This window comes from Balaenoptera borealis (assembly GCF_965194805.1).
Source record: "Balaenoptera borealis genome assembly, chromosome: 7".
NCBI classification, from domain to species: domain Eukaryota; kingdom Metazoa; phylum Chordata; class Mammalia; order Artiodactyla; family Balaenopteridae; genus Balaenoptera; species Balaenoptera borealis.
Window position 1 is genome coordinate 118,991,064 of NC_138864.1, and position 27,865 is coordinate 119,018,928.

A 27,865-nucleotide genomic window follows, 5' to 3' on the forward strand; every position below is an offset into this window, starting at 1 on the left:
AAAAAAACTATCTCCTTTATCTCATGCACTATGCAGATGCTCTTCAATTTGACTTTTGGTTCTATAGAGTGCCTGATTTTGTTGGTGATGTCCTATGACAGGTATGTGGCGATCTGCCGTCCCCTTCAGTACACTGTCATCATGAACGGGAGATCATGTGTGGTCCTGGCCATCACTTCCTGGGCATGTGGATTTTCACTGGCCCTAGTACAAGTAATTCTCCTGTTAAGATTACCCTTTTGTGGGCCCCAGGAGGTGAACCACTTCCTCTGTGATATTCGCTCTGTCCTCAAATTAGCCTGCGGTGATACTGGGATCAATGAAATGTTCCTCTTTGCTGATGGTGTGTTTATCTTAGTTGGACCCCTTTCCCTGATGCTGGTTTCCTATGTGAGCATCCTCTGGGCCATCCTGAAGATCCAGTCAAAAGAAGGCCACAAGAAAGCCTTTTCCACCTGCTCCTCCCACCTCTGTGTGGTTGGGTTCTACTTTGGCATCGCCATGATCGTTTACATGGTCCCTGACAATAGTCAACGAGAGGAGCAGCTGAAAATCCTTTTCCTGTTTTACACTGTCTTCAACCCATTGCTGAACCCCCTCGTCTACAGTCTAAGGAATGCTCAAGTGAAGGCTGCCTTCTACAGAGTATTGCAGAAAAAGAGGAGGACAACGTGAAGGTGGGTACAACTTGGTTCAGTGGACTTTTTCCCTTTAAGAGATAAGATTGCTGGTGCAAAAAACTCAAGAAAATTCCCCAGGAAGATGCATGATTTAATGATGAGCGTTACTCAAGAGTAACATCCGCAAGATGGAAGAAGAGGAATCCCTAAGCCCTCGTTCCTCCATGGAGACAAGAATATAGAGCAAATTTCCTTTGTGAAAACACCAGAAGTCAGATAATAGGTTGCAGCACTCCAGAGAAGCACAAAGCCAAGAAGAGATACAGTAAGTGTTCAGGAAAATTTATGGTATTTTACCCACCATATCTACTTCCCCTCTCTGGCACAGTGTGTCAGGATCAGGAGAAAATCCCCACTCCCAGCACTCAAGGGGGAAAAGAAGAATGGACCATGCATACTACTTTGTAGCTTTTCTGGGAGTGGACTGAGGTTTTGTTAGTTGTCTTGCCTGACTCAGAGCACTGATGGGAATGGCAGTTTGGACTCCTTGTTGGGACTCCTGAGAAACATAGCAAGCACTGGAATTTCTTAAAGATATACAGAGATATTTTGCATTTTCACAATTCTCATAGATCTGCCCTGGTATCTCATTTTTGTTTTAACAAGAAATTCCCTGATGACGTGTGATGTTGAGTTTGTTTGCGGTTGCTTCCTGGTCATCTGTACATCTTCTTTGGTGAGCTGTCTCTTTACATCTTTTGCCCACTTTTATGTGATAAGCTTTATGTTTTAGTGCAATTTTAGAATCACAGCAAAATTGAGTGGAAGGTGCAGAAGTACCCCATATACACCCTGCCTCCACACATGCATAATCTCCCCCATTATCAACATCTCTCCTCAGAGTGGCACGTTGGTTATCATTCTTAAACCTATATTAACACATCATCATCACCCGAAGTCCATAGTGTACTTAGAATTCACTCATGGTGTTGTATATTCTATGTGTTTGCAGAAGTGTGTAATTATTCCATCCACCATTATATTATTATACACAGTATTTTCACTGCCCTAAAAATTCACCTCTTCCTTCCTCCCTCATTGCTAATCCCTGGCAACCACTGATCTCTTAATTGCCTCCGTAGTTATGGCTTTTCAGAATGTCGTATAGTTGGAATCATAAAGTATGTAATTTTTTCATGTTGGCTCCCTTCACTCAGTCATATGCCTTTAAGTTTCCTCTGTTCTTTTTTTCCTTTGCTTGATAGTTCACTTCTTTTTAGTGCAGAATATGATTCCATTGTCTGAATGCACCACAGTTTATTTATCCATTTACCAACTGACGGACATCTTGATTGCTTCCAACTTTAGGCAATTATGAATAAATTTGCTTTAAACATCCCTGTGCAGGTTTTTGTGTAGACATAAGTGTTCAAATCCTTTGGGTAAATATCAAGTAGTGCAATTGGTAGATTGTATAGTAAGAGTATGTTTAGTTTTTTTTAAGGAACTGTGAAACTGACTCTCATAGTAACTATATCATTTTACATGAATGAAAATGAAGTCCCCTCAGCAATATATGAAATTCTTATTGATTCACATCATAATCAGTGTTTGGTGCTGTCAATGTTCTGGAGTTTAGTCATTCTACTAGGTGTACACTGATAATTCATTGTTGTCTTAGTTTATTTCCCTGATGACAGGGATATGGAGTGTCTTTTCATATGCTTATTTGCAATCTATCTTACTTGTTTATTTTTTATTTTTTTTTAATAATTTATTTATTTATTTATTTTTGGCTGTGTTGGGTCTTCGTTTCTGTGTGAGGGCTTTCTCTAGTTGTGGCAAGTGGAGGCCACTCTTCATCGCGGTGCGCGGGCCTCTCACTATCGCGGCCTCTCTTGTTGCGGAGCACAGGCTCCAGACGCGCAGGCTCAGTAGTTGTGGCTCACGGGCCTAGTTGCTCCGCGGCATGTGGGATCTTCCCAGACCAGGGCTCGAACCCGTGTCCCCTGCATTGGCAGGCAGACTCTCAACCACTGCGCCACCAGGGAAGCCCTACTTGTTTATTTTTAATTTCATTTTATATTTGAGTATAGTTGATTTACAATGTTGCATTAGTTTCAGGTGTATAGCAAAGTGATTCAGTTATACATATTCTTTGAATAGGTGTTAGGGTTTTGGCCCATTTTTAAATTGAGTAGTTTGTTTTCTTACCTATTTTGTTTTAAGAGTCCTTTGTATATTTTTGAAATCAAGTCATTTTTTCCTATGCATGCAAAGATTTTTCTCCAGTCTGTGGCTTGAATTTTCCAATTTTTACCAGTGTCTTTCAAAGAGCAGCAGTTTTTAAATTTAATGAAATGCAACTTACCAATTTCTTTTTTAATGATGAAGAGTTTTTGATTTTCAGTTCAGGGTTGTCATTTTGTATTTTTGGAGGGAGGAAGAGTGGATAGTTGTTCTAAATCTCTTGTGGTTCACCCGGAGGCAAGACTTAACAGTGAATATTGAAAGCAGTAATCATATGAGCAAGGCTTACAAATAACTCTCCTACTCTAAAGCAGTGCAGCTGGGTAGACTGAATGATGCTTTTACATCACTTATTATTAAACATACATGAAATTAGTAGTTTTATGTATAAGTGGGAGCAGAGAAAGGGTGAATAAATGGTTAACCAAGGAAATTTCTGAGAGCCTGAATTTGCCTATGTTTACTGCAAAATAAATCCAAGTGAGGAATAATAGATAGGGCAAAATCTCAAGGACCTAGTATGAGCAAAAAAATAAAACCAAACAAAATTAAATATTCATTGCCAGTAGATGCACTGCAAGAAACACTAAAAAAAAAATTATTTTTTCCATTTGAAAGAAATGCTCCCTGGTGCTAATGGGTATAATTATTTTCTCTGTTTATTGAGAATATTTTAGCTTTGGTTTTCAGAAGTGTGACTATAATGTTTTAGCCCAAGTGGTGTTTTAGTTCCGCTTATCCTGCCTGTGATTTGCTGAGCTTTCTGTATTCACTGGAACATAAACTTTATCATGCTGGGAAATACTCTGAAATAATTCCCTCAAAATTTACTTTTGTGCCATTATATATTTTTAATTTTAATTTTTTCTTCCAGTTTTATTGAGATATCATTTACATACAGCACTGTATAAGTTTAAGGTGTAGAGAATAATGATTTGACATATAAAAATGTGAATTTTTATCACAATAAGTTTAGTAAACATCCAACATCTCATATAGATACAAAATTAATAGAAAAATTATTTCCTTGTGATGAGCTCTTAGAATCTTTAATATAGAGTATACAACAGTGTTAGTTATATTTATCATATTGTACATCACATCCCTAGTACTTCTTTATCTTATAACCTGAAGTTTGTAACTTTTGACTGCCTTCATCCAGTTCCCCCGGTTCCCACCATCCCCCGAGATCTGATAACCATAAACCTGATCTCTTTTTCTATGAGTGTGATGTTTGTTTTTGAAGTATAAATGACCCATGACACTATGTTAGTTCCTGCTACATGACATAGTGATTTTATATTTCTATACATCTCCAAATGATCACCAGGATAAGTCTGGTGAAAATTTATCACTGTAAAAAGATATTATATAGGTACTAACTATCTTCCCCACACTGTGCATTTCATACTCTGACTCATTTGTTTTGCATCTGGAAGTTTGTACATTTTAATTTCCTTCACCTATTTATTTCCTCCTCCCTCCCACTTCCCCATCTGGCAACCACCTGTTGTTCTCTGTGTCTATATCTCTGTTTCTGTTTTGTTATGTTTGTTCATTTGTTTTACTTTTAGATTCTACATACAAGTGATAACATACAATATTTGTCTTTCTCTGTCTGACTTATTTCACTTAACATAATACCTGTAGGTCCATCCATGATGCTGCAAATGGCAAGATTTCATTCTTTTTTATGGATGAGTAATATTCCATCATGTATATATACTACATCCTCTTTATCCATTAATCTCTTGATGGGAACTAGGGTTGCTGTGATATCTTGGCTATTATAAATAATGCTTCAATGAACATTGGGGTACATATATCTTTTCTAATTAGTGTCTTTGTTTTCTTTGGATAAATACCCAGGAGTGGAATTGCTGGATTATCTGGTAGTTCTATTTTCAGATTTTTGAGAAGTCTCCCCATTGTTTTTCATAGTGGCTGCATCTATTTACATTTCCACCACAGTGAACACGGGTTCCCTTTTCTCCACATCCTCATCAACACTTGTTATTTCTTGTCTTTTTGATAATAGTCACGGTAACAGGTGTGAGATGATATCTCATTGTGGTTTTGTTTTGCATTTCCCGAATAATTAGTGATGTCAAGCCCTTTTTCAGGTGCCTATTAACCATCTGTATGTCTTCGTTGTTAAAATGTCTATTGAAGTCTTCTCCCCATTTTTTGATTGGGGTTGTTTGTTTTATTTCTATTGAGTTGTATGAGCTGTTTATATATTTTGGATATTAATCCCTTATTGGTCATATCATTTACAAACATTTTCTTCCATTCCATAGTTTTTCTTTTTCTTTGGTCCATGGTTTCCTTTTCTGTGCAAAAGCTTTTAAGTTTAATAGGTCCTGTTTTATTTCCTTGGTATTAGGGGACAGATCTTAAAAAACATATTGCTATGATTTATGTCAAAGTGTATTCTGCTCATGTTCTCTTCTAGGAGTTATGTGTTTTTAGGTCTCATATTTAATTATTTAAGACATTTTGAATTTATTTTTTTACCTGATATGAGAGAGTAGTCAGGTTTGATGCCTTTGCATGTAGCTGTCCAGTTTTCCCAACACCATTTATTGAGGAGGCTGTCTTTTCCCCATTGTATTTTCCTGTCTCCTTGTCATAGATTTTTTTTTTTATAAATCAAAATCACTTAATAAAAAGTTTTTTTTTTTAACATCTTAACTGGAGTATAATTGCTTTACAATGGTGTGTTAGTTTCTGTTTTATAACAAAGTGAATCAGTTATACATATACATATATCTCCATATCTCTTCCCTCTTGCATCTCACTCCCTCCCACCCTCCCTATCCCACCCCTCTAGGTGGTCACAAAGCACCGAGCTGATCTCCCTGTGCTATGCGGCTGCTTCCCACTAGGTTGGTAGTGTATATATGTCCATGCCACTCTCTCACTTTGCCCCAGCTTACCCTCCCCCCTCCCCATATCCTCAAGTCCATTCTCTAGTAGGTCTGCATCTTTATTCCCGTCTTGCCCCTAGGTTCTTCATGATCATTTTTTTTTTCTTAGATTCCATATATATGTGTTAGCATACGGTATTTGTTTTTCTCTTTCTGACTTACTTCACTCTGTATGACAGATTCTAGATCCATCCACCTCACTACAGATAACTCAATTTTGTTTCTCTTTATGACTGAGTAATATTGCATTGTATATATGTGCCACATCTTCTTTATCCCTTCATCTGTTGATGGACACTTAGGTTGCTTCCATGTCCTGGGTATTGTAAATAGAGCTGCAATGAATATTGTGGTACATGACTCTTTTTGAATTATGGTTTTCTCAGGGTATATGCCCAGTAGTGGGATTGCTGAGTTGTATGATAGTTTTATTTTTAGTTTTTTAAGGAACCTCCATACTGTTCTCCATAGTGGCTGTATCAATTTACATTCCCACCAACAGTGCAAGAGTGTTCCCTTTTCTCCACACCCTCTCCAGCATTTATTGTTTGTAGATTTTTTGATGATGGCCATTCTGACCAGTGTGAGCTGATATCTCATTGTAGTTTTGATTTGCATTTCTCTAATGCTTAATGATGTTGAGCATTCTTTCACGTGTTTGTTGGCAATCTGTATATCTTCTTTGAAGAAATGTCTGTTTAGGTCTTCTGTCCATTTTTGGATTGGGTTGTTTGTTTTTTTGATATTGAGCTGCATGAGCTGCTTGTAAATTTTGGAGATTAATCCTTTGTCAGTTGCTTCATTTGCAAATATTTTCTCCCATTCTGAGGATTGTCTTTTCATCTTGTTTATGGTTTCCTTTGCTGTGCAAAAGCTTTTAAGTTTCATTAGGTCCCATTTTCTTTTTTTAATTATTATTTCCATTTCTCCAGGAGGTGGGTCAAAAAGGATCTTGCTGTGATTTATGTCATGGAGTGTTCTGCCTATGTTTTCCTCTAAGAGTTTGATGGTGTCTGGCCTTACATTTAGGTCTTTAATCCATTTTGAGTTTACTTTTGTGTATGGTGTTACAGAGTGTTCTAATTTCATTCTTTTCCATGTAGCTGTCCAGTTTTCCCAGCACCACTTATTGAAGAGGCTGTTTTTTCTCCACTATATATTCTTGCATCCTTTATCAAAGATAAGGTGACCAAATGTGCATGGGTTCATCTCTGGGCTTTCTGTCCTGTTCCATTGATCTATATTTCTGTTTTTGTGCCAGTACCATACTGTCTTGATTACTGTAGCTTTGTAGTATAGTCTGAAGTCAGGGAGCCTGATTCCTCCAGCTCCGTTTTTCTTTCTCAAGCTTGCTTTGGCTCTTCAGGGTCTGTTTTGTTTCCATACAAATTAGGAGTTTTTTTTGTTCTAGTTCTGTGAAAAATGCCAGTGGTAGTTTGATAGGGATTGCATTGAATCTGTAGATTGCTTTGGGTAGTAGAGTCATTTTCACAATGTTGATTCTTCCAATCCAAGAACATGGTATATCTCTCCATCTATTTGTATCATCTTTAATTTCTTTCATCAGTGTCTTATAATTTTCTGCATACAGGTTTTTCGTCTCCTTAGGTAGGTTTATTCCTAGATATTTTATTCTTTTTGTTGCAGTGGTAAACGGGAGTGTTTTCTTAATTTTACTTTCAGATTTTTCATCATTAGTGTATAGGAATGCAAGAGATTTTTGTGCATTAATTTTGTATCCTGCTACTTTACCAAATTCATTGATTAGCTCTAGTAGTTTTCTGGTAGCATCTTTAGGATTCTCTATGTATAGTATCATGTCATCTGCAAACAGTGACAGCTTTACTTCTTCTTTTCCGATTTGGATTCCTTTTATTTCTTTTTCTTCTCTGATTGCTGTGGCTAAAACTTCCAAAACTATGTTGAATAATAGTGGTGAGAGTGGGCAACCTTGTCTTGTTCCTGATTTACTGGAAATGGTTTCAGTTTTTCACCATTGAGAACGATGTTGGCTGTGGGTTTGTCATATATGGCCTTTATTATGTTGAGGTAAGTTCCCTCTATGCCTACTTTTTGCAGGGTTTTTATCATAAATGGGTGTTGAATTTTGTCAAAAGCTTTCTCTGCATCTATTGAGATGATCATCTGGTTTTTCTCCTTCAATTTGTTAATATGGTGTATCACGTTGATTGATTTGCGTATATTGAAGAATCCTTGCATTCCTGGGATAAACCCCACTTGATCACGGTGTATGATCCTTTTAATGTGCTGTTGGATTCTGTTTGCCAGTGTTTTGTTGAGGATTTTTGCATCTCTGTTCATCAGTGATATTGGCTTGTAGTTTTCTTTCTTTGTGACATCTTTGTCTGGTTTTGATATCAGGGTGATAGTGGCTTCGTAGAATGAATTTGGGAGTGTTCCTCCCTCTGCTATATTTTGGAAGAGTTTGAGAAGGATAGGTGTTAGCTCTTCTCTAAATGTTTGATAGAATTTGCCTGTGAAGCCATCTGGTCCTGGGCTTCCTTGTCATAGATTAATGGCCCATATAACTGTGGGTTTATTTTTGGGCTCTCTGTTCTTTTCCATTGATCTATATGTCTCCTTTTGTGCCACTACTATGCTGTTTTGATTATTGTAGATTGGTAGTATAGTTTGAAGTCAGGGAGTGTGAAACCTCCAGCTTTATTCTTCTTTCCTAAGATCGTTTTAGTTATTCGTGGTCTTTTGTGTTTCCATATGAATTTTAGGATTATTTTTTTCTAGTTTTATGAAAAATTTCATTGGTATTTTGATAGGGATAGCACTGAAATTGTAGACTGTCCTAAATAGTATGGGCATTTTAACAATATAAGTTCTTCAAATCCATGAACGTGGTGTATCCTTCCACCTGCTTGTGTCTTTAATGTCTGTCATCAGCGTCTTACATTTTTTCAAGTCTTTATATGGTCCTCTTTGGGTTGATCCTGTTTGGAACTCTCCCTGCTTGCTGGACCTGTATGTCTCTTTCCATTCCCAGGTTGAGGAAGTTTTCAGCTATTATGTCTTCAAATATGTTCTCTGCCCCTTTCTCCCTTCTGCTTCTGGGACCCCTATAATGCAAATGTTAGTACACTTGATGTTGTCCCAGAGGGCTCTTAAATTGTCGCCATTTTTTTTCTTTTTCTGTTCAGATTCAGTAATTTCCACTAATCTGTCTTCCAGCTTTGTGATCTGTTTCTCTGTGTCATCTGATCTACTATTGATTCCTTATAGTGTATTTTATATTTCAGTAATTGTTTTTTCATCTCTTTGGTTTTTCTTATATATGTTCTTAAACTCTTTGCTAAGAACTTTTAACTCCTCACTCTGTTCATCCAGTCTTTTCCCAAGCTCTTTGAACATCTTTATGATCATTACACCTTGAACTCTTTATTGGGTAGATTGCTTATCTCCACTTTACTTTGTTCTAGCATTTTATCTTGTTCCTTTGTTTGGAACATATTTCTCTGTTGCCTCATTTGTCCTAATTTGCTGTTTTTATTCCTATTTATTTGGTTGATTGGTTATATTTCCCAACCTTGGAGATGTGGCTTTCTAGAATATGTTCTATACGTCCCAGCAGCACACTCCTCTCTGATCACCAGAGCTATGTGCTTTAGAGGTGCCCCCTATGAGGGCTGCTTGGGTCCTTCTTTAGTGGCCTGCTGACTACTGTGGGTGGTCTGGTAGGCATGGCTGACCCCAGTTCTGTTGTTTGCCAGACCTTGCCTTATACACAGGCTGCTAGCTGGTGGTGGGCAAGACCTGATCAGGTAGGGGCTAGCTACCAAGCACCAAGTAGTCTCAGAGCTAGTGCTGGCTCACTGGTGGATGGAACAGGGTTTGAGGGTGGGTAGTTGCAGAGCCTGGGGTCCCAGATCTAGTGTCAGCCTGCTGGTGGGTGGGGACAGTTCTTGATATAGCTGGCTGTGGGCTCAAATGTGTCTCAAAGCTGACATTGACCTGCTGGTGGGTGGGGCTGGGGACCAGGGGGTCCTGGTACCGATGCCTGCACACTCATGGATAAGTCTATTCCCAGGGTTAGTGCGAGCTTGCTGGCATGTGGGACCAGATCCTAGGCCCTCTAATATACAGGGCTGGGTCCCGGGGTGGCTGTGGGCTTAGCAGGTCTTAAGGCAGTAAGCCTGCTCATGAGTGGCCCAGTGTCCCTGCCTGACTTTCTACTTGTCCCTGAGGTATATATGTACTGGTCATTCAGGCTGGTGGGCGGGGCCAGGTTCCAAAACTAATAAGCTAGTGGGAGGATTCCAGAATGGCACTTTCCAATACCAGTGTCCTCATGGAGGAATGAGCTTCAAAAAATGGGTATTGCTGGTGTCTGTGTCCCCAGGGTCAGCTCCACTCACCTCCTACCTCTCCAAGAGGTGCTCCAAGATTAGTAGGTGAATCTGACCCAGGCTCCTGTCAAATTACTGCTTCTGTCATAGGTCACAGAGCTTGTGAAATTTTCTGTGTGCTCTTTAAGAGTGGAGTTTCTATTTCCCACAGCCCTCTAGCTTTCCTGAAAGTTAGCACTGCTGGCTTTCAAAGCCAATTGTTTGGAGGCTTTTGCTGGTACAGAAACCCCAGACAGGGGAGCAGCTTGATGAGTTCAGACCCCTTGCTTCTTAGGGAAAAACTCTGCAACCGTAATTATCCTCCTATTTGTGGGTCACCAATCTGGGAGTATAAGTCTTGACTCTACTGTGACTTCACCCCTCCTACTCATCTCATTGTGGTTCCTTCTTTATAGCTTTTTTATAGAAGATCTTTGCTGCTAGTCTTCTGATCTTTCTTGTCAATAGTTGCTCTGTAAATACTTATAATTTTGGTGTGTCCATGGGAGGAGGTGAACTTAGGGTCTTCCTCCTCCACCATCTTGGCAACTCCTGTCCCCTGTTATGTGGCTTTTCTCTTGAGTATGGTTAGCTTTTTTTTTAACCACATCCTATAGATATTTCAGACTCTATTCCATCTTTTCATTATTTTTTTTTAATGCTTTGATTTAAATGTTTTATGTTGATCTCTATTTGAATTCCTTGATCCAACTCTAGACTTGTTCCAATCTGCTATTAAATCCACTCAATGTTTTCTTAATTTCACATATTGTTATTTGCTCCTTAAGAATGCATATCTGACTATTTTTCTAGATTCTACTTCTTCATTGAAATATTACTTTTTAAATTTTGAGTATCTTTGTTCCCATTTTCTTTGAATGAATGACAGTTATTTTGAAGTCTTGTAGCTTCAGTATCTGTGCTGTATCTGAGACCTGTTCTATTGGCTCTTTTATCTCTTGGTTAGTGGTAATTTCTTTCTGCTTTTTCACATTTGGAATGATAAATTACAAAGCCTATAGATTATGTTATCATAATATAAAGATTAAGGAGGCTTTGTTTTTATTCACTAAAACCAATTAAATTTGTTGAAGATCACCCTGTTCTTTTTAGGGCTTGGTGTCACACCAACCCCTAAAATATTTTTCTTCGTTAAGACAAATGCATTTCATGGGCTTCCCTGGTGGCGCAGTGGTTAAGAATCCACCTGCCAATGCAGGGGACACGGGTTCGAGCCCTGGTCCGGGAAGATCCCACATGCTGCGGAGCAACTAAGCCCGCGTGCCACAACTACTGAGCCTGAGCTCTAGAGCCCACGAGCCACAACTACTGAGCCCGCGTGCCTAGAGCCCATGCTCCGCAACAAGAGAAGCCACCGCAATGAGAAGCCCGCGCACCGCAATGAAGAGTAGCCCCCGCTCTCCTCAACTAGAGAAAGCCCACACGCAGCAAGAAAGACCCAACACAGCCAAAAACAAACAAATAAATTTATTATAAAAAAAGATTGCATATTTAAAAGGTCATTAAGTTAAAATGAGGTCATTAGGATTGGCACCAATATGATATAACTGGCGTCCTTTTAAAAGAGGTGATTAGGACACAGAGATACACAGAAGGAAACCATGTAAAGTCACAGTGAAAAGATTGCCATCTACAAGCCAAAGAGAGAGGCTTCAGAAGAAACCACCCCCCATGGAATCCATGATCTTGGACATCTAGTCACTGGGACAATAAATAAATATATTTCTGTTGTTGAGTCCATATAGTCTGTGGTACTTTGTTACAGCACCTCTAGAAAAGTAACACTTTAGTTCAGAAGTCTAAGAAATAATCAAATAAATGTCAGTTAACAGAGTGCCAAGCAATGACATATGGAAGTCACTTATCAAATATATTATTAAAGAAGCTATTTGAAAATTCTCCATCAAGGAATAAAATATGAAGAATAGTACATTTTTTCAAGTTTGGGAACAAATATCTTTTTCTTAATCGTAAGTCCTAAATATGAGGTCTTCCAGAAAATAAGATTGTCCTTTGAATAATTACACAAAATTATCTTAGATATTTACGGTTTAGCTAGCACTTTAAGAAGTCACAATAATCATATTAGAATTCCTTATTAAGTTGGCCAAGCCTGCATTTCTCTGAGATCCTCTAACAGGAGCACATACTCAAAATTTACATTAAAGATTAATTAAAACCATGGGGAAATAAATACCATTATGTGGACAAAGATTGTGTGTGTGTGTGTGTGTGTGAGAGAGAGAGAGTGAGAGAGAGAGAAAGATTCTTCAGTCTGCAAATCAAGCTGATGATGAGATTGAACTCAAAAGAGCAAAAAGACATCTCCTTTAGGCTAAATCTTCCCCAAATTTGTGTCATTAACACTGACAATAGGACAATGCAATAAGATTTGGCACGAAATGGAAGAAATCATCAGGACCACAGAACCTACTTCTCAGGTTCCTAAACAGGCAGAGTATGTAATGTGAAAGTATAGAAAAGTTTCTTCAAATTTATCTAAACATATATAGTGTAAAGAATAGTTTATGCTCTCTCTGCATAGACAGAAAATATACTTTAAAAAACACACAAACACACACACAAGTCAGTGGGTATAACAGAGGAAAGACCTCCAAGAATTCTCTGCTCCAGAAAAGCAAAATGGAAACTGACAAAATTTGTCAAAGTCATCTTTTTCAAAACCAAGTAATTAAAGGCTTTCAAAAATCTGATGGGTGCTCATCCAAGGAAAAACTTCTCCTTTGATACGAACAGTGAGCTCTTGGGGTTTTAACTTGCTCTATTCCCATCATCACTCCAGCTCTGTGGTACCCTTGAAAACAAACAGCTCTGCAGTTATGGAGAAAATGAGCATCTTTACAGCCTCTGGAAGGGGTAGTCAGAACTGGAACAAATAAACATATGACATATAAAAGGAAATTGCAGTTACAGTACAAATGTGATGTTAGGATTAGAACCTAGTCAGACCATAGATCCTGTATTCTTAAACTCTAATACAAATTGTGGCATCATGACTGAATTTTAAAAACAATATGTGAGAATGAAATGGATATTTTTAGTTATAATTACCTTAAAAAATGTATGTAAACTGACAACAATCACCAAAGACAGCTAAGAGAAGGAAAGAAATAAAGAGAAGCATTAGTATATTAAAGTGCATTTTTAAAAATGTATATACTATGTAATACTGTTATAAAGCAGTCACTCTCTTGACAACAAGAGAGGGTGAGGCATGAGAGGCAAGCTTACAATTGACTCCTTTTAGGTGGCTTTAGGGCATTGGAATTACTCTATGAGACAGGACATCTAAGGAGCTGCTAATTCACACCAGTATGCAGTAGATAAACATTTATTCTGGACCACTGCATTTTATGAAGAGGCCTGGCTTGCAATATTAATTTATATGTTACCAGTATATGAAATGTTTTGAAATTTCTGGAATAAGTGAATAGAAAATAGATACAAAGAATAAACCCTGAAGAATGCCAGTTATTCTAGATCTGAGAGGGGTAATGAGGATCCAGCAAAGGACAAGGAGCAACCAGAAAGGTATTGATAAAAAGACCCCTAGGGGAGCATAATATCATGATAGTCAAGTTAAGAAATGTTTGAAAGAGAGAGCAATTAACTATGTTAAATGCTGTTGGCAGATCAAGTCAGGTGATGACTGACAACTGATCACTGGATATAGCAAATAGATAATTAGTGTCTTTGAAATAAAGAGTTTCACATTCTTCTTATTTTTATTATAATTTTAATTTTTTTAAATTTAATTTTTTTTTATACAGCAGGTTCTTATTAGTTATCTATTTTATACATATTAGTGTATATATGTCAATCCCAATCTCCCAATTCATCCCACCACCACCACCCCACCTGCCACTTCCCCCCCCCCACCTTGGTGTCCATATGTTTGTTCTCTGCATCTGTGTCTCTATTTCTGCCTTGCAAACTGGTTCATCTATACCATTTTTCTAGATTCCACATATAAGCGTTAACATACGATATTTGCTTTTCTCTTTCTGACTTACTTCACTCTATATGACAGTCTCTAGATTCATCCACGTCTCTACAAATGACCCAATCTCGTTCCTTTTTATGGCTGAGTAATAATCCATTGTATATATGTACCACATCTTCTTTATCCATTCATCTGTTGATGGGCATTTAGGTTGCTTCCATGACCTGGCTATTATAAATAGTGCTGCAATGAATATTGGGGTGCATGTGTCTTTTTGAATTATGCTTTTCTCTGAGTATATGCCCAGTAGTGGCATTGCTGGGTCATATGGGTAATTCTGTTTTTAGCTTTTTAAGGAACCTCCATACGTTCTCCATAGTGGCTGTATCAGTTTACATTCCCACCAACAGTGCAAGAGGTTTCCCTCTTCTCCACACTCTCTCCAGCATTTGTTGTTTGTAGATTTTCTGATGATGCCCATTCTAACTGGTGTGAGGTGATACCTCATTGTAGTTTTGATTTGCATTTCTCTAATAATCAGTGAGGTTGAGCATCTTTTCATGTGCCTCTTGGCCATCTGTATGTCTTCTTTGGAGAAATGTCTATTTAGGGCTTCTGCCCATTTTTGGATTGGGTTGTTTGTTTTTTTAATATTGAGCTTCATGAGCTGTTTATATATTTTGGAGATTAATCCTTTGTCCATTTATTCATTTGCAAATATTTTCTACCATTCTGAGGGTTGTCTTTTCATCTTGTTGATAGTTTCCTTTGTTGTGCAAAAGCTTTTAAGTTTCATTAGGTCTCATTTGTTTATTTTTGTTTTTATTTCCATTACTCTAGGAAGTGGGTCAAAAAGATCTTGTTGTGATTAATGTAAAAGAGTGTTCTTCCTATGTTTTCCTCTAAGAGTTTTATAGTGTCCGGTCTTACATTTAGGTCTTTAATCCATTTTGAGTTTATTTTTGTGTATGGTGTTAGGTAGTGTTCTAATTTCATTCTTTTACATACAGGTGTCCAGTTTTCCCAGCACAACTTATTGAAGAGGCTGTCTTTTCTCCATTGTATATCCTTGCCTCCTTTGTCAGAGATTAGTTGACCATATGTGTGTGATTTTATCTCTGGGCTTTCTATCCTGTTCCATTGATCTATATTTCTGTTTTTGTGCCAGAACCATATTGTCTTGATTACTGCAGCTTTGTAGTATGGTCTGAAGTCAGGGAATCTGGTTCCTCCAGCTCCATTTTTTTTTTCCCCTCCAGATTGCTTTGGCTATTCGGGGTCTTTTGTGTCTCCATACAGATTTTAAGATTTTGTTGTCCTAGTTCTGTAAAAAATCCCATTGGTAATTTGATAGGGATTGCATTGAATCTGTAGATTGCTTTGGGTAGTATAGTCATTTTCAGAGTATGGATTCTTCCAATCCAAGAACATGGTATATCTGTCCATCTGTTTGTGTCATCTTTGATTTCTTTCATCAGTGTCTTATAGTTTTCTGAGTACAGATCTTTTACCTCCTTAGGTAAGTTTATTCCTAGGTGTTTTATTCTTTTTGTTGCAGTGGTGAATGGGATTGTTTCCTTAATTTATCTTTCTGATCTTTCATTGTTAGTATATAGGAATGCAAGAGATTTCTGTGCATTAATTTTGTATCCTGCAACTTTACAAAATTCATTGATTAGCTCTAGTAGTTTCCTGGCGGCATCTTAGGATTCTATATGTATGGTGTCATGTCCTCTGCAAATAGTGACAGTTTTACCTCTTCTTTTCCAGTTTGTATTCCTTTAATTTCTTTTTCTTCTCTGACTGCCGTGGCTAGGACTTCCAAAACTATGTTGAATAATAGTGGTGAGAGTGGACATCCTTGTCTTGTTCCTGATCTTAGATGAAATGCTTTCAGTTTTTCACCATTGAGAATGATGTTGGCTGTGGATTTGTCATATATGGCCTTTATTATGTTGAGGTAGATTCCCTCTATGCTCATTTTCTGGAGAGTTTTTATCAGAAATGGATGCTGAATTTTGTCAAAGCTTTTTCTGCAACTATTGCGCTGATTATATAGTTTTTATTCTTCAATTTTTTAATGTGGTTAATAATCACTGATTGATTTGCAGATATTGAAAAATCCTTGTATCCCTGAGATAAATCCCGCTTGATCATGGTGTATGATCCTTTTAATGTATTGTTGGATTTGGTTTGCTAGTATTTTGTTGAGGACTTTTGCCTCTATGTTCATCAGTGACATTGCCTTGTAGTTTTCTTTTTTTGTGGTATATTTGTCTGGTTTTGGTATCAGCGTGATGGTGGCCTCAAAGAATGAGTTTAGAAGTGTTCCTTCCTCTGCAATTTTTTGGAATAGTTTCGGAAGCATACTTGTTAAATCTTCTCTAAATGTTTGATAGAATTTACCTGTGAAGACAACTGGTTCTGGACTTTTGTTTGTTGTGAGTTTTCTGATCACACATTCCATTACAGTACTTGTAATTAGTCTGTTCATATTTTTTATTTCTTCCTGTTCAGTCTTAGGAGATTGTACCTTTCTAAGAATTTGTCCATTTCTTCTAGGTTGTCCATTTTATTGGCATACAGTTGCTTGTAGTAGTCTATTATGGTCCACAAATTTTTCTGATGTTTTAAACTTGGACATTGGTCTTTGCGTGCCCTCAGACTGAAACTTACACTATCAGCTACCCTGGTTCTTCAGCCTTTGGATTCATACTGAAACTACAGCACTATTCTCCTGGATCTCCAGCTTAATGACTGCAGATCTGGGGACTTCTCAGCCTTGAACAGGGAGAAATGAGACAGTGGGACAGGGCAGAGAGGGCTGACTTGGGGTTTCAGCTGTGGCTTCCTTCCACCCCTGGCTACCAAGCTGCAGAGAAGACAGTAGCTGGTGCCCCTGCAGGCTGCCCCAATCTCTCTCAAGAGTTTCCCATTCTGATCAGATATGTTCAAGACAAAATAGGAGCAGAGATATTTGAGACAGAAATTGCTGGAGAGAAGTTCTCGTGTAGGAAAGAGGATGGAATTTATGATATAATTTGTAGGCTGGCCTTCTCTGGGGAAAAACTAGTAACTCCACAGGAAGGGCAGAGAAGTTGAGATAAATGCACAAATTCAGCAACTCAGTCAGTGTGTTAGTTAGGATTGCACAAACTGTCATCTGATTGCTTTTATGGTCTCAGTTACTCTCATTCAGTAGCTAAGAGTGTGGGTGAAAGGATTTATGGGAAGTTTAAAGAAAGAGAAAATAATTAAAAAAAAAAAAACCTGAGAGAAGAGACTAGGAAATACACTATGATTTCTGGTAGCATCAAGGGCCAAATCAATGTAAATACTCATGAATTTAAGGGATCTGAGTCATCATGTTTGTTTGTTGTCCTGTGTATCTGTGGGTTCAGGCAAAGCTATCCATCATCTAAATTCAACGCTTACAACACTGTGCTTACAACAGAGAGGGGATAATAGCCTCTCCAAATATAGGATATACATTTAGGTGGCAAATATTTTTGAAATTGGGCAAATACTTAAGGTGTAGCTTAAAGCAGGAAAGCATTCAGGCAATAGGATTCAATCTACATGAGTTTCCAAGTAATGATTAATATTTGCAATGGAAAATTTTGATAATTATTGCGCATTAACACTTTTCAGCAGACAGAGATTGTTCACTCCCTGAGAAAGATATAGTCCTCTGAGGGGCTAACTTAACAAACTTCATGGGGGTCACATTTATTACATCATGAATCTTTCCAAAAGTAGGGTATGGAGACAGGAACAATTTCAAGATCAAGTACATAACACATTCATATCCTTGGGGATTGTACTATGGGTGATAATCAGTAACGTATGACTTATCTGTTAAATTTTTATACCAAGATCCTCGAGCACAGACATCTTTGCCATTCTTCATGAGTTCTAACTTCTCTGCATGAGCAGGTGCACACATCTATGCACACACACACACTCACGCACACACCTATACACTGTCATAGATAACAAAGCAGGAGAGCCAAGAGGGGAAGGGGAGGTTTTGCACTGCTTTGTAGGAAAGACCTAGAATGGTGGGAATATGATTTGTAATTCGTTCCCTGGACTCCACAGGAATGTCTCTGGGGAATGGGTTGGTTTTAGTTGATCAGACTATAAAGCCCCTATATATATGTAAGTTCCGTATCCTCCCTGTGTCCTCTCCTCTCCATCAGGGTAGAAGAGGTATCTGGAACTCATCACACACTGCACTTGCTTCAGGAAGCAGGTGACTCAGCTCCAACCATTCCCCATCTTTGTGAGTTTTCCTGTACATTCAAGCTCATTTTGAGAAAAATACTAGAGGTAGTACCCACTCTCTCTTTGAAGAAATCATTATTGTTATACCAGTTAATGGTTTACAGAGGAGCGGGATAGAAGGCTGGCAGAAATCATCAGGTTTAGGAAGAAGAAAAAGGCACCTTTGTGAGACCCCTATCTTGCACTGTTCCTGGGGTCTCAGAGTAACATCTGAATCCCATGCTGTCTAAACATAGTTTTCTTATTCCTCTTAATCAGAGCCCCTCCCCAGTCACACTTGTGGGAAGCAACTGGTGAAAATTGATGTCCCTGAGTCATGATATAAAACTGAACGGGGTATAAGAGCCCTCTAACTCTGTTGCCTCCTTTTAAAAATGATGAAGCTGGAGGTGGGGTGTGTAATTTGTCCTTCACTATCTTTCATTTCTTCCTCTGCTGAGGACCATCTTCTTACACTACATACTGGAAATATCCTCCGGCCAGAGAAGTGAGGAAAATTAGCATCCTTTTCTTTGCTGCCCATGAGAGAGGTGTTAAGTGGAAGGGAGAAACCCTGTAGCTATTTGATAAAGATCTAATCAATTGTTCTTGTAACAGGGAAGCTGGTACAGATGCCAATTTAACTTATCCTGATTTGCTCTCCAGGGATGTTTGTCCTCATCCGAGGAAAACCCTTTATCATCTCCTGGAGTGGGGTAACATGACTACCGTTGTCGCTTATCAAATTGGGGGGAAAGTTCTGGCTGGTGAAAATATGGTAAAGTATCCCTACTACCAAAACAGTTTTTCTATTTGACATGTGTTTGTACCTGGCAAATTTTCAATGAATACTTTTTCTTTTATTTTCTTCACATTTATTTAAGGCAATTTTTTAAAATAATGGAGTAAATGAAAGTCAATCATTCTTAAGTCTTACCAAATGCAAAAAGAAAATCAAGAGAATCCTGTCAGTGTCTGTAATTTACAATGAGGCATAGGCTTTCTAATACCTTCCTCTAAACTATAGTAATTTGGTTATTTTCATCCCTATTTCAGCATTCTAATGCTTAAGATTCAAGTTACTATTTATGAGGCTAACAGGGTTTTCATATTCATATTAATCCAACTTCTGCCGTGTAAAAGCCAAGAATTGATGTTCCACTGACAGGAAGCTACTGGAAAGGCATTCCAGGTAGCCCTGACCAGAGTTTATAAGCCATCAGAGTCCACTGAGCTAGTAGGAGGTGTTGGACCAAAGAATTTCATTGGGAAAGCAGTGATTATTCTTGTAGATATGAGGTAGGCTGGGAAGTGTTCTAGGACCAATAAATATAAAGCCCTCTGATGATCATCTTGTAATATAATGTTTATTAATTCTGTTTATTATTTTCTTACTAAATAAACCTTTCTAAGTATACATAAAATTGTGTAGAATTTTAAATATATTAACCGAATCTCTTCTAAGGTATATTCTTATATAATGTACAATGTGATAAATGTATTCTTTTAACCTATAATGACAGCATGCCTGAAATATAGAATGAATTTTAGAAATATTGAATCTACTGGGAGCTGGACTTCGAAGTTAATGTCAGATAACTGCGAGCTCCCAGGATAGACAAGCATTTGAGGGCACAGGTCTGGGAGCCGAAGAATCAGGCAGGGTTGTCAGGGTACTGCAGTTTGTAAGATAACAAAAGCTACTGGAGATTTGATTTATCTGTAAATATATGAGTTTGTGTAGAAGGCAGATTCTACATTAAACTAAGTTGCTAAGTCCCTAAGCAGACAACTCAGAACAGGAGGACCGACCAGAGCTAGCAATTAAACTGGCAGCCACCATGGAGGCTTTTAATGTTTGTGCTGACATTAAGAACATTTGATGTTTATGCTACCATTAATTGTAAAATTAGTACCTGAAACTTGGAAGTTAGAGACGTGCACTGAAATAGGATGAAGGCCTTGGAGTCATTTTTATTAGCTGACTGACCCAAGCTACTTGAGAGCCTCATAAACTATCATTCAATAGAAAAATCCCTGGTTTATTCTCCCTGGTACACAAAACAGAGATTGGTATACTTGAAGAAATTAGTAGATCAATGCCTGATATATGCTATAGTTGCCCATTTGATTTTTAGTTAAGGGCTCATTCATATTTGAAATCAGTGTCTGATTTTCTATTTGTTTTACCCCAGTGGCAATGATTAAAAATTAGACTTCTCTGCAGTTTCAGGCTTTGAAGGATGACTGTCTTCCTTGATGAGTGCGCCTGAAAGTGAACTTTGTACACATTATATAATCTATGTTCCATCCTAAATGAGCCTTCCTCTTATTGAAAATCTGCTGAACACATTTCATGTGATAAACCAGCCAGCAACTTTAGTTCATTTACATAGATTTGCTATGTCATTCTCAAAACATACTGATACACTTAAATATTTTTCTCATATTATTTATGGTGAATAACAGAGCTAATATTAGATAGTATCCCTTAGATTATATTTTATCCAAGTAGAGAAGTTTTATTAAATTCCTTCAGGTGCAAGATACATAATATAAAGGAGGCTAGTAGGTTAAGTATAAGTAAAGCCAACTTTTGAAATTAAAAAATTAAACTTTCCTTAAGTTAACTATGGATAAATATCTATGCTACTGTAATTTTTAAAACTCATTAGAAAATATTTATTAAAAAAATTTGGCAATTAACCTCTTCAATCTTGAACCAGAAAACCACACCTATTCCTCTGCCTAATTATGTCCAATCCAATTTTGGATTTCAGAGGTGATGTTCAGACAGGAATTTTGTAGCTGATGCTGTGGGTGCCCCTTGGCCCACCCACTTCAAAGCTCTCATCCAATAGCAGATACTGGTTGGGGTATAGACACTCCAGCTCTCTTCCACTCCAGGTGGATTAACACTGAGACACATATTCTACACTGGCTTCAAGATTTTCTCATTAGTATGTAACTTCAATTACTACAATTTTATGGTATTTAATCATTCAACCTAAAGTGGCTATCTTTTCATCCCCCTTTTCTGCTCCTCTACTTACATTTTCCAGGATTACTTCCTAAAAATTACGTGTAGTTGAATAATTGTCCCAGAGTTGGGCTCTGGAAGAATCCAAATTAAGATGCATCTCTTAACTGTAACCAATATTTAGATTTATTTAATTGATAATGGAAAAGGTATTCACAAACAGGCAATTTTGAACATGGATAGAAAAGTGACATGGTGATTTTTGTGTTTAGAAATATTAAAAATGTTTGTAGAAGGCTAGTTATTCTAGCACCAAAATACTTGGTTGTCAGAATATATTGCACTACAATTTTTCAAAAATTCTCATTTATATCATTTCATTCATATGATAAAGACAAACTAAACAGTGATTGATGTTCATAACTTTTGTAATTGGAGCATATTCCCTGGAATTCATTATTGATTACATAACTTTGGGAATGTTTCTATAACTCTCATTTTTTTATTTCTAGAGAAAAATTTTGTATAGAGAAATAGGGCCAATTGTTCTTGTCGAATAGTTTCCCAAAACCATTAATTTTTCTAACAATAAGTAAATTAAATAATTTATTTCTGAAACTAATTATAGGAGCCCCTGCAATAAATATTTGTGTGGTCACATGGATTGTGAGGTCAAGCACACAAGAGATAAGTACTTGTTTCATTCTTCTTTAATAAGCTATGATAGGTTTTTCCCTGGAAGTTAGGAAAAAAGTTATTATAATTATCATAATAATATTCATATACAGTATATATATACACAATCTTTTAAAAATCTGTAAATGTGTATTATATATATATATAGGCACTTATTTTGGGCATATCTGAAACTGGAATCCATGAGTCACTGTTATGCATATGTTTCAAAGATAGTATATACTTCCAGAGTTTTCCAAAATTACATTCTCAGTAGTAATGTATCCCTGCTCCATAGCTTTGCCAAGTCCTTGTACTTTCAAGCTTTTGAATTTTTACCATCATTGTGTTTTGCATTTTAATTTCCATCTCTTTGGTGACCTAGAGAGTTTAGTATCTCTTAATCTTTTAGTGTGCTCATGGGTCATTTGGATGATCTTTCACATGAAATATTTGTTCAAGTATTTTTCCCAATTTAAATTGGATTATCTATCTTTTCATTAAAAATGTGCAGGAATTCTTTAAATATTCTGAACATGAGCCCTGTATTGGTTATACGAGTTATAAATATTTCCTTCCATTTTGTGGATTTCATTTTTGCTCTCTGAATGATGCCTCTAGGTAAACAGGAGTTAGGTTCTTAATTTTATCAATATTTTCTTTAATACTGGTTTAATTCTGTTTCAGAAAGTTTTGTTCCCTCTGAGATTATCACTATAAGCCACTAATTAATATTCTGTAAAACTTGTTTTTATCTTTTATACTTAGATCTGAAACCTACTTGATTTTTTTTATAGTATATTGGTAGAAGTCATGTTTTAGCTTTTACCCATATAGCCAATTGATCCACCATTATTCATTAAAAACAGCAGTGCCTTCGTGTTGGTTCAAGTGCATGTGTGTGTGTATGTGTGCAAGCATGTGTGTATGCATTCCTGAATTTCTGACTTAACTGTGCTATTTCATGGGTCTTGTCCCAATACAACATTGGCTGACTGCATAAAGGCACTGTAAACTTGTAGGTCTCAATATGCCATAGGTTACACCTTGACCTAACGTTTTTATGTGTCATAATTATGCTTACTTTTGCTCCTTTTTAGGGTTGGCTGAAGATGGCGGTATGTAGACTGGAGTAGCAAGGGCTGGCGAGGTTGATCGGGGTTTATGGATCATAGAGCAGGCTCCCCTAGAGGGCTGTGAAGCACCGCCAAGTCCTTTGAGTTTTAAGCTGTTGCTAGTAGTACTCTGGCGAATAGTCTAGTTCTTATGATTATTTGGGTTTAGGGCTAAGCATAGTGGGGTATCTAATCCCAGTTTGGGTCTTAGCTATCGTGTGATCAGATTATTAAAGTCACTTTCGTAATTTATTTTTGTTTTAATTATGGCTTTTTACAGCTTAATTAAGGTTTAACTTTATCTTGTATGGTTCTTTAACACGCTTTACGCCGTAGTTCTATGAATTCGGGTCAATTGTATGACCGCGGTGGCTGGCACGAAATTTACCAACCCTGATTCATATGGCTTAGTCTAACTTTCATTTATGGCTTAATTTTTATCACTGCTGTCTCCCATGGGGGTGTGGTTGAGCAAGGTGTTATGAGCTGCTGGTGTGGCGTGCTTGGTACCTGCTCCTTTTAATCTTAGTGATTTAGAGGGCATTCTCACCGGGATGCAGATACTTGCAGGTGTAATTCTATTAAGAAGTAATAGAAAGGCTGGGACCGAACCTTTATGTTCACGGAGCTGGTGAGCCCATCTAGACATTTTCAGTGTCTTGCTTTATGAGATGTTTAAGCTACATTAACTTGCTGCACGTAGGTGATGTTTGTATGGTTGTATTACGTGGTTTATGTCAGATTTAGTATTAGATTTTCGATAGGATGGTTGGCGAATCTAGGGGGAAGTCTGTCTGTATGTGTGGCGAATATCTAAGTAGTTCCTTGGTATGATAGGAGGGGCGTTGAGGTTCATTCATTATGATATATAATTATTTTAAGCTGGGGGGGAATAGTAAAGTGCTATGTCCTGTGACCATTAACTGATTGCACAACGTAGGTTGCTCTAGCCAAATAACAAATACAAGTCCAGCTACAATTTGCTTGATTGTGTTAAGACCTTTTAAGGTCATAGCTGAGTCCAAGCAATTTGCCCCCCCAAAATAAAAGATACCAAATGTATGAAATCGCAGTTATGTGTGCTCATGGGCTGATTAGTCATTAGTCCATCGAGATGTCTTATTTAAGGGGAAAGAGTGGGTGATTTTAGGTGAGATGATGGCCCTGAAGTAAGAACCAGATGTCTGATAAAGTTCATCAGTAGAAATCCCCACAAGTTATGGGCCCGGAGCGAGAAGAGGGACACCTGCCAAGCGGGTTGATGGTTTCACGCAGCCTGGTGATTAAGCTCGTGATCTAACGGACGGGATTATCAAACATGCTGACCTAGACCAATTTAACTTAATGTACTATGTACGATCAATAATGTATACGTACTATGTAATATCAATGATGTAATGTACATGCCTATTAAGCATGGGGCAGGTAATTTAGTGTACGATTACACATATAATGTACATGTACACATATATGAGAGAGAGACATTCTTGCAGTTATGTGGCAGTAGAAGTATGTACGTCATACATAGCATGTATATAGTAAAATGAATTAGTTTTAGTGCTGACATAGTATTGCAGTTTTGTGAATGTCATATCTTTTTCAGGGAATAGTTTATATAGAATTTCAGCTTTGGGTGCTGGCGGTGAAGCATAGTACTTCTTCCTTGAGTCTCGGGGAGATATGTTGTTCTCCTTTTCCGGTTTACAAGACCGCGGTATTGTGTTACACTACAAAGACTCTTCATTTTAGGAACTTGTTTTCAATGAGACTAGTCATTGGTATTAACACTAGAATTAAGAGAAAATATAAGATGGATGCAAGTTGTCCAATAGCTATATATGGATATTCCACAGGCTGTCCTCCGATCCATGTTAGTGTTAGTAAATCTGCCACTAGTACTCTTCGTTGTTTAGATGTGTGGAATATTGGAATAAATGCCAGGATTAAGATTGAGAGTAGCAGGGCCAAGACTCCTCCTAGCTTGTTGGGGATTGATCGTAGAATTGCATATACGAATAGAAAATATTCTGGTTTGAGTGGGTTTGCTGGGGTGTAGTTGTCGGGATCTCCTAGCAAGTCGGGTGAGAATAGGGCTAATATTAGTGAAGCTAAGATTAATAGTAAGGCGCCCAAGATGTCCTTGATTGTATAATAAGGGTGAAATGGGATTTTGTCTGTATTGGATGGAATTCCTGTGGGGTTGTTGGATCCTGTTTCGTGAAGGAATAATAGGTGGACGGCTGCTAGTGCTGTGATGATGAAAGGGAGAAGGAAGTGGAAGGCAAAGAATTGTGTTAGTGTTGCTTTATCTATGGAAAAGCCACCTCAGATTCCTTCCATGAGAGTGGTGCTGATATATGGGATTGCTGAGAGTAGATTTGTGATAACAGTTGCGCCTCAGAATATTTGTCCTCAGGGTAGGACATAGCCTATGAATGCGGTGGCTATGACTATAAGTTGTAGGATAATTCCAGTGTTTCATGTTTCCTGAAAGGCGTAGGATCCATAGTATAGACCGCATCCTACATGGGCGTAAAGTCAGATAAAAAACATGGAAGCTCCGTTTGCGTGTATATATCGGAGATTCAGCCTTTTACTCCATTCGTCATTCTTCTTTAAGATTGCCTTGTCTCTTCTCGATCTTTTGTAATTTCATATGAAATTTATAATAAGATTCTCAGTTTCTATACATGAACAAACCTCTGTGGATTCTGATTTTGATTTTATGGAACCAGTAGAACAATTTGGAGAGATTTGCAATGTTTACAAAGTGCTCATTGCATAAACAAGGTACCTATGTCCCCCCATTTTGTACATCATCCTTGAACCCAGATTTTGGATATTTGTAATAATAGGTCATCTATAGAGATTTTATTTTTAACGTACAGAAGTGTGTTGTCAATAGTTCTATTTTCCATTTTAAATCCTAGCCCTTCTATTTCGTCTTCTTGTCTTATCGCTAGCTAGTTCTTTTTTTTTTTATTTAAAGAAAACAGCTTTTCTTTTATTAGAAATAAATCACACACCTATTAGGGACTGGCAGAGAGGAGTAATTTGGTGTTCCCACCTCCCCACTGGGGTTCTCTCATTTTATTTTATTTAAAAAATTTTAATTGAGGTATAGTTAATTTACAATGTTGTGTTAGTTTCTGCTGTACAGCAAAGTGAATCAGTTATATATATATCCACTCTTTTTTAGATTCTATTCCCATATAGGTCATTACAGAGTATTGAGTAGAGTTCCCTGTGCTATATAGTAGGTTCTTATTAGTTATCTATTTTATATATAGTAACGTCAATCCCAATCTCCCAATTTATCCCTTCTGTCCTGCCTTTCCCCTTTGGTAACCATAAGTTTGTTTTCTACATCTGTAACTCTATTTCTGTTTTGTAAATAGGTTCATTTGTACCATTTCTTTAGATTCCACATATAAGCAATATCATATGATATATGTCTTTCTCTGTCTGATTTACTTTACTTAGTATGACAATCTCTGGGTCCATCCATGTTGCTGCAGATGTTATTATTTTATTTTTTTTTACAGCTGAGTAATATTCCATTGTATATATATACTGCATCTTTATCCATTCCTCCAGCAATGGACATTTAGGTTGCTTCCATGTCTTGGCTATTGTAAATAATGCTGCAATGAACATTGAGGTACATGTATCTTTTCGAATTATGGTTTTCTCTGGATATATCCCAGGAGTGGGATTGCTGGATCATGTGGTAGCTCTATTTTTAGTTTTTCAGGAATGTCCATGCTGTTCTGCAGAGTGGCTGTACCAATTTACATTCCCACTAACAGTGTAGGAGGATTCCTTTAATCTCCAAAATATACAAACAGCTCATGCAGCTCAATATCAAAGAAACAAATGACCCAATCAAAAAATTGACAGAAGATCTAAATAAATAGACATTTCTCCAAAGAAGATGTACAGATGGCCAAGAGGTACATGAAAAGATGCTCAACATCACTAACTATCAGAGAAATGCCAATCAAAACTACAGTGAGGTATCACCTCACACCATTCAGAATGGCCATAATAAAAAAATCTACAAACAATAAATACTGGAGAGGGTGTCTTTCTCTTACTGACTTACTTCACTTAGCATGATAATCTCTAGTTGTATCCATGTTGCTGCAAATGACATTATTTTGTTCTTTTGTATGGCTGAGTAGTATTCCATTGTATATATATACTGCATCTTTATCCATTCCTCCAGCAATGGACATTTAGGTTGCTTCCATGTCTTGGCTATTGTAAATAATGCTGCAATGAACACTGAGGTACATGTATCTTTTCGAATTATGGTTTTCTCTGGATATATGCTCAGGAGTGGGATTGCTGGATCATATGGTAATTTATATTTAGTGTTCTGAGGAACCTCCATACTGTTTTCCATAGTGGCTGCACCAAATTACATTCCCACCAACAGTGTAGGAGGGTTCCCTTTTCTCCACACCCTCTCCAGAATTTTGTTATTTGTAGACTTTTTAGTGATGGCCATTCTGACCAGTATGAAGTGATACCTCGTTGTAGTTTTGATTTGCATTTCTCTAACAATTAGCAATGTTGAGCATCTTTTCATGTGCCTATTGGCCATCTGTATTTCTTCTTTGGAGAAATGTCTATTTAGGTCTTCTGCCCATTTTTTGATTGGGTTGTCTGTTTTTTTTGTTGTTG

The 27,865-nt window shown here is 37.4% G+C and overlaps 1 protein-coding gene and 1 pseudogene across 2 annotated transcripts in view; both read left to right on the forward strand.

Annotated features, from left to right (window-relative positions):
• The window catches only part of LOC309632707 (olfactory receptor 2A2-like), a 25,846-nt gene extending 640 nt beyond the window's left edge, over positions 1-25,206 (forward strand). Inside the window, 1 exon segment of the mRNA XM_082400494.1 lies at positions 1-25,206. Coding sequence (XP_082256620.1) covers positions 1-675 — 675 coding nt within the window. The 3' untranslated portion in view covers positions 676-25,206.
• The window catches only part of LOC309632701 (olfactory receptor 2A2-like), a 55,406-nt pseudogene that overhangs the window by 14,083 nt on the left and 13,458 nt on the right, over positions 1-27,865 (forward strand). The window lies entirely within an intron of this gene.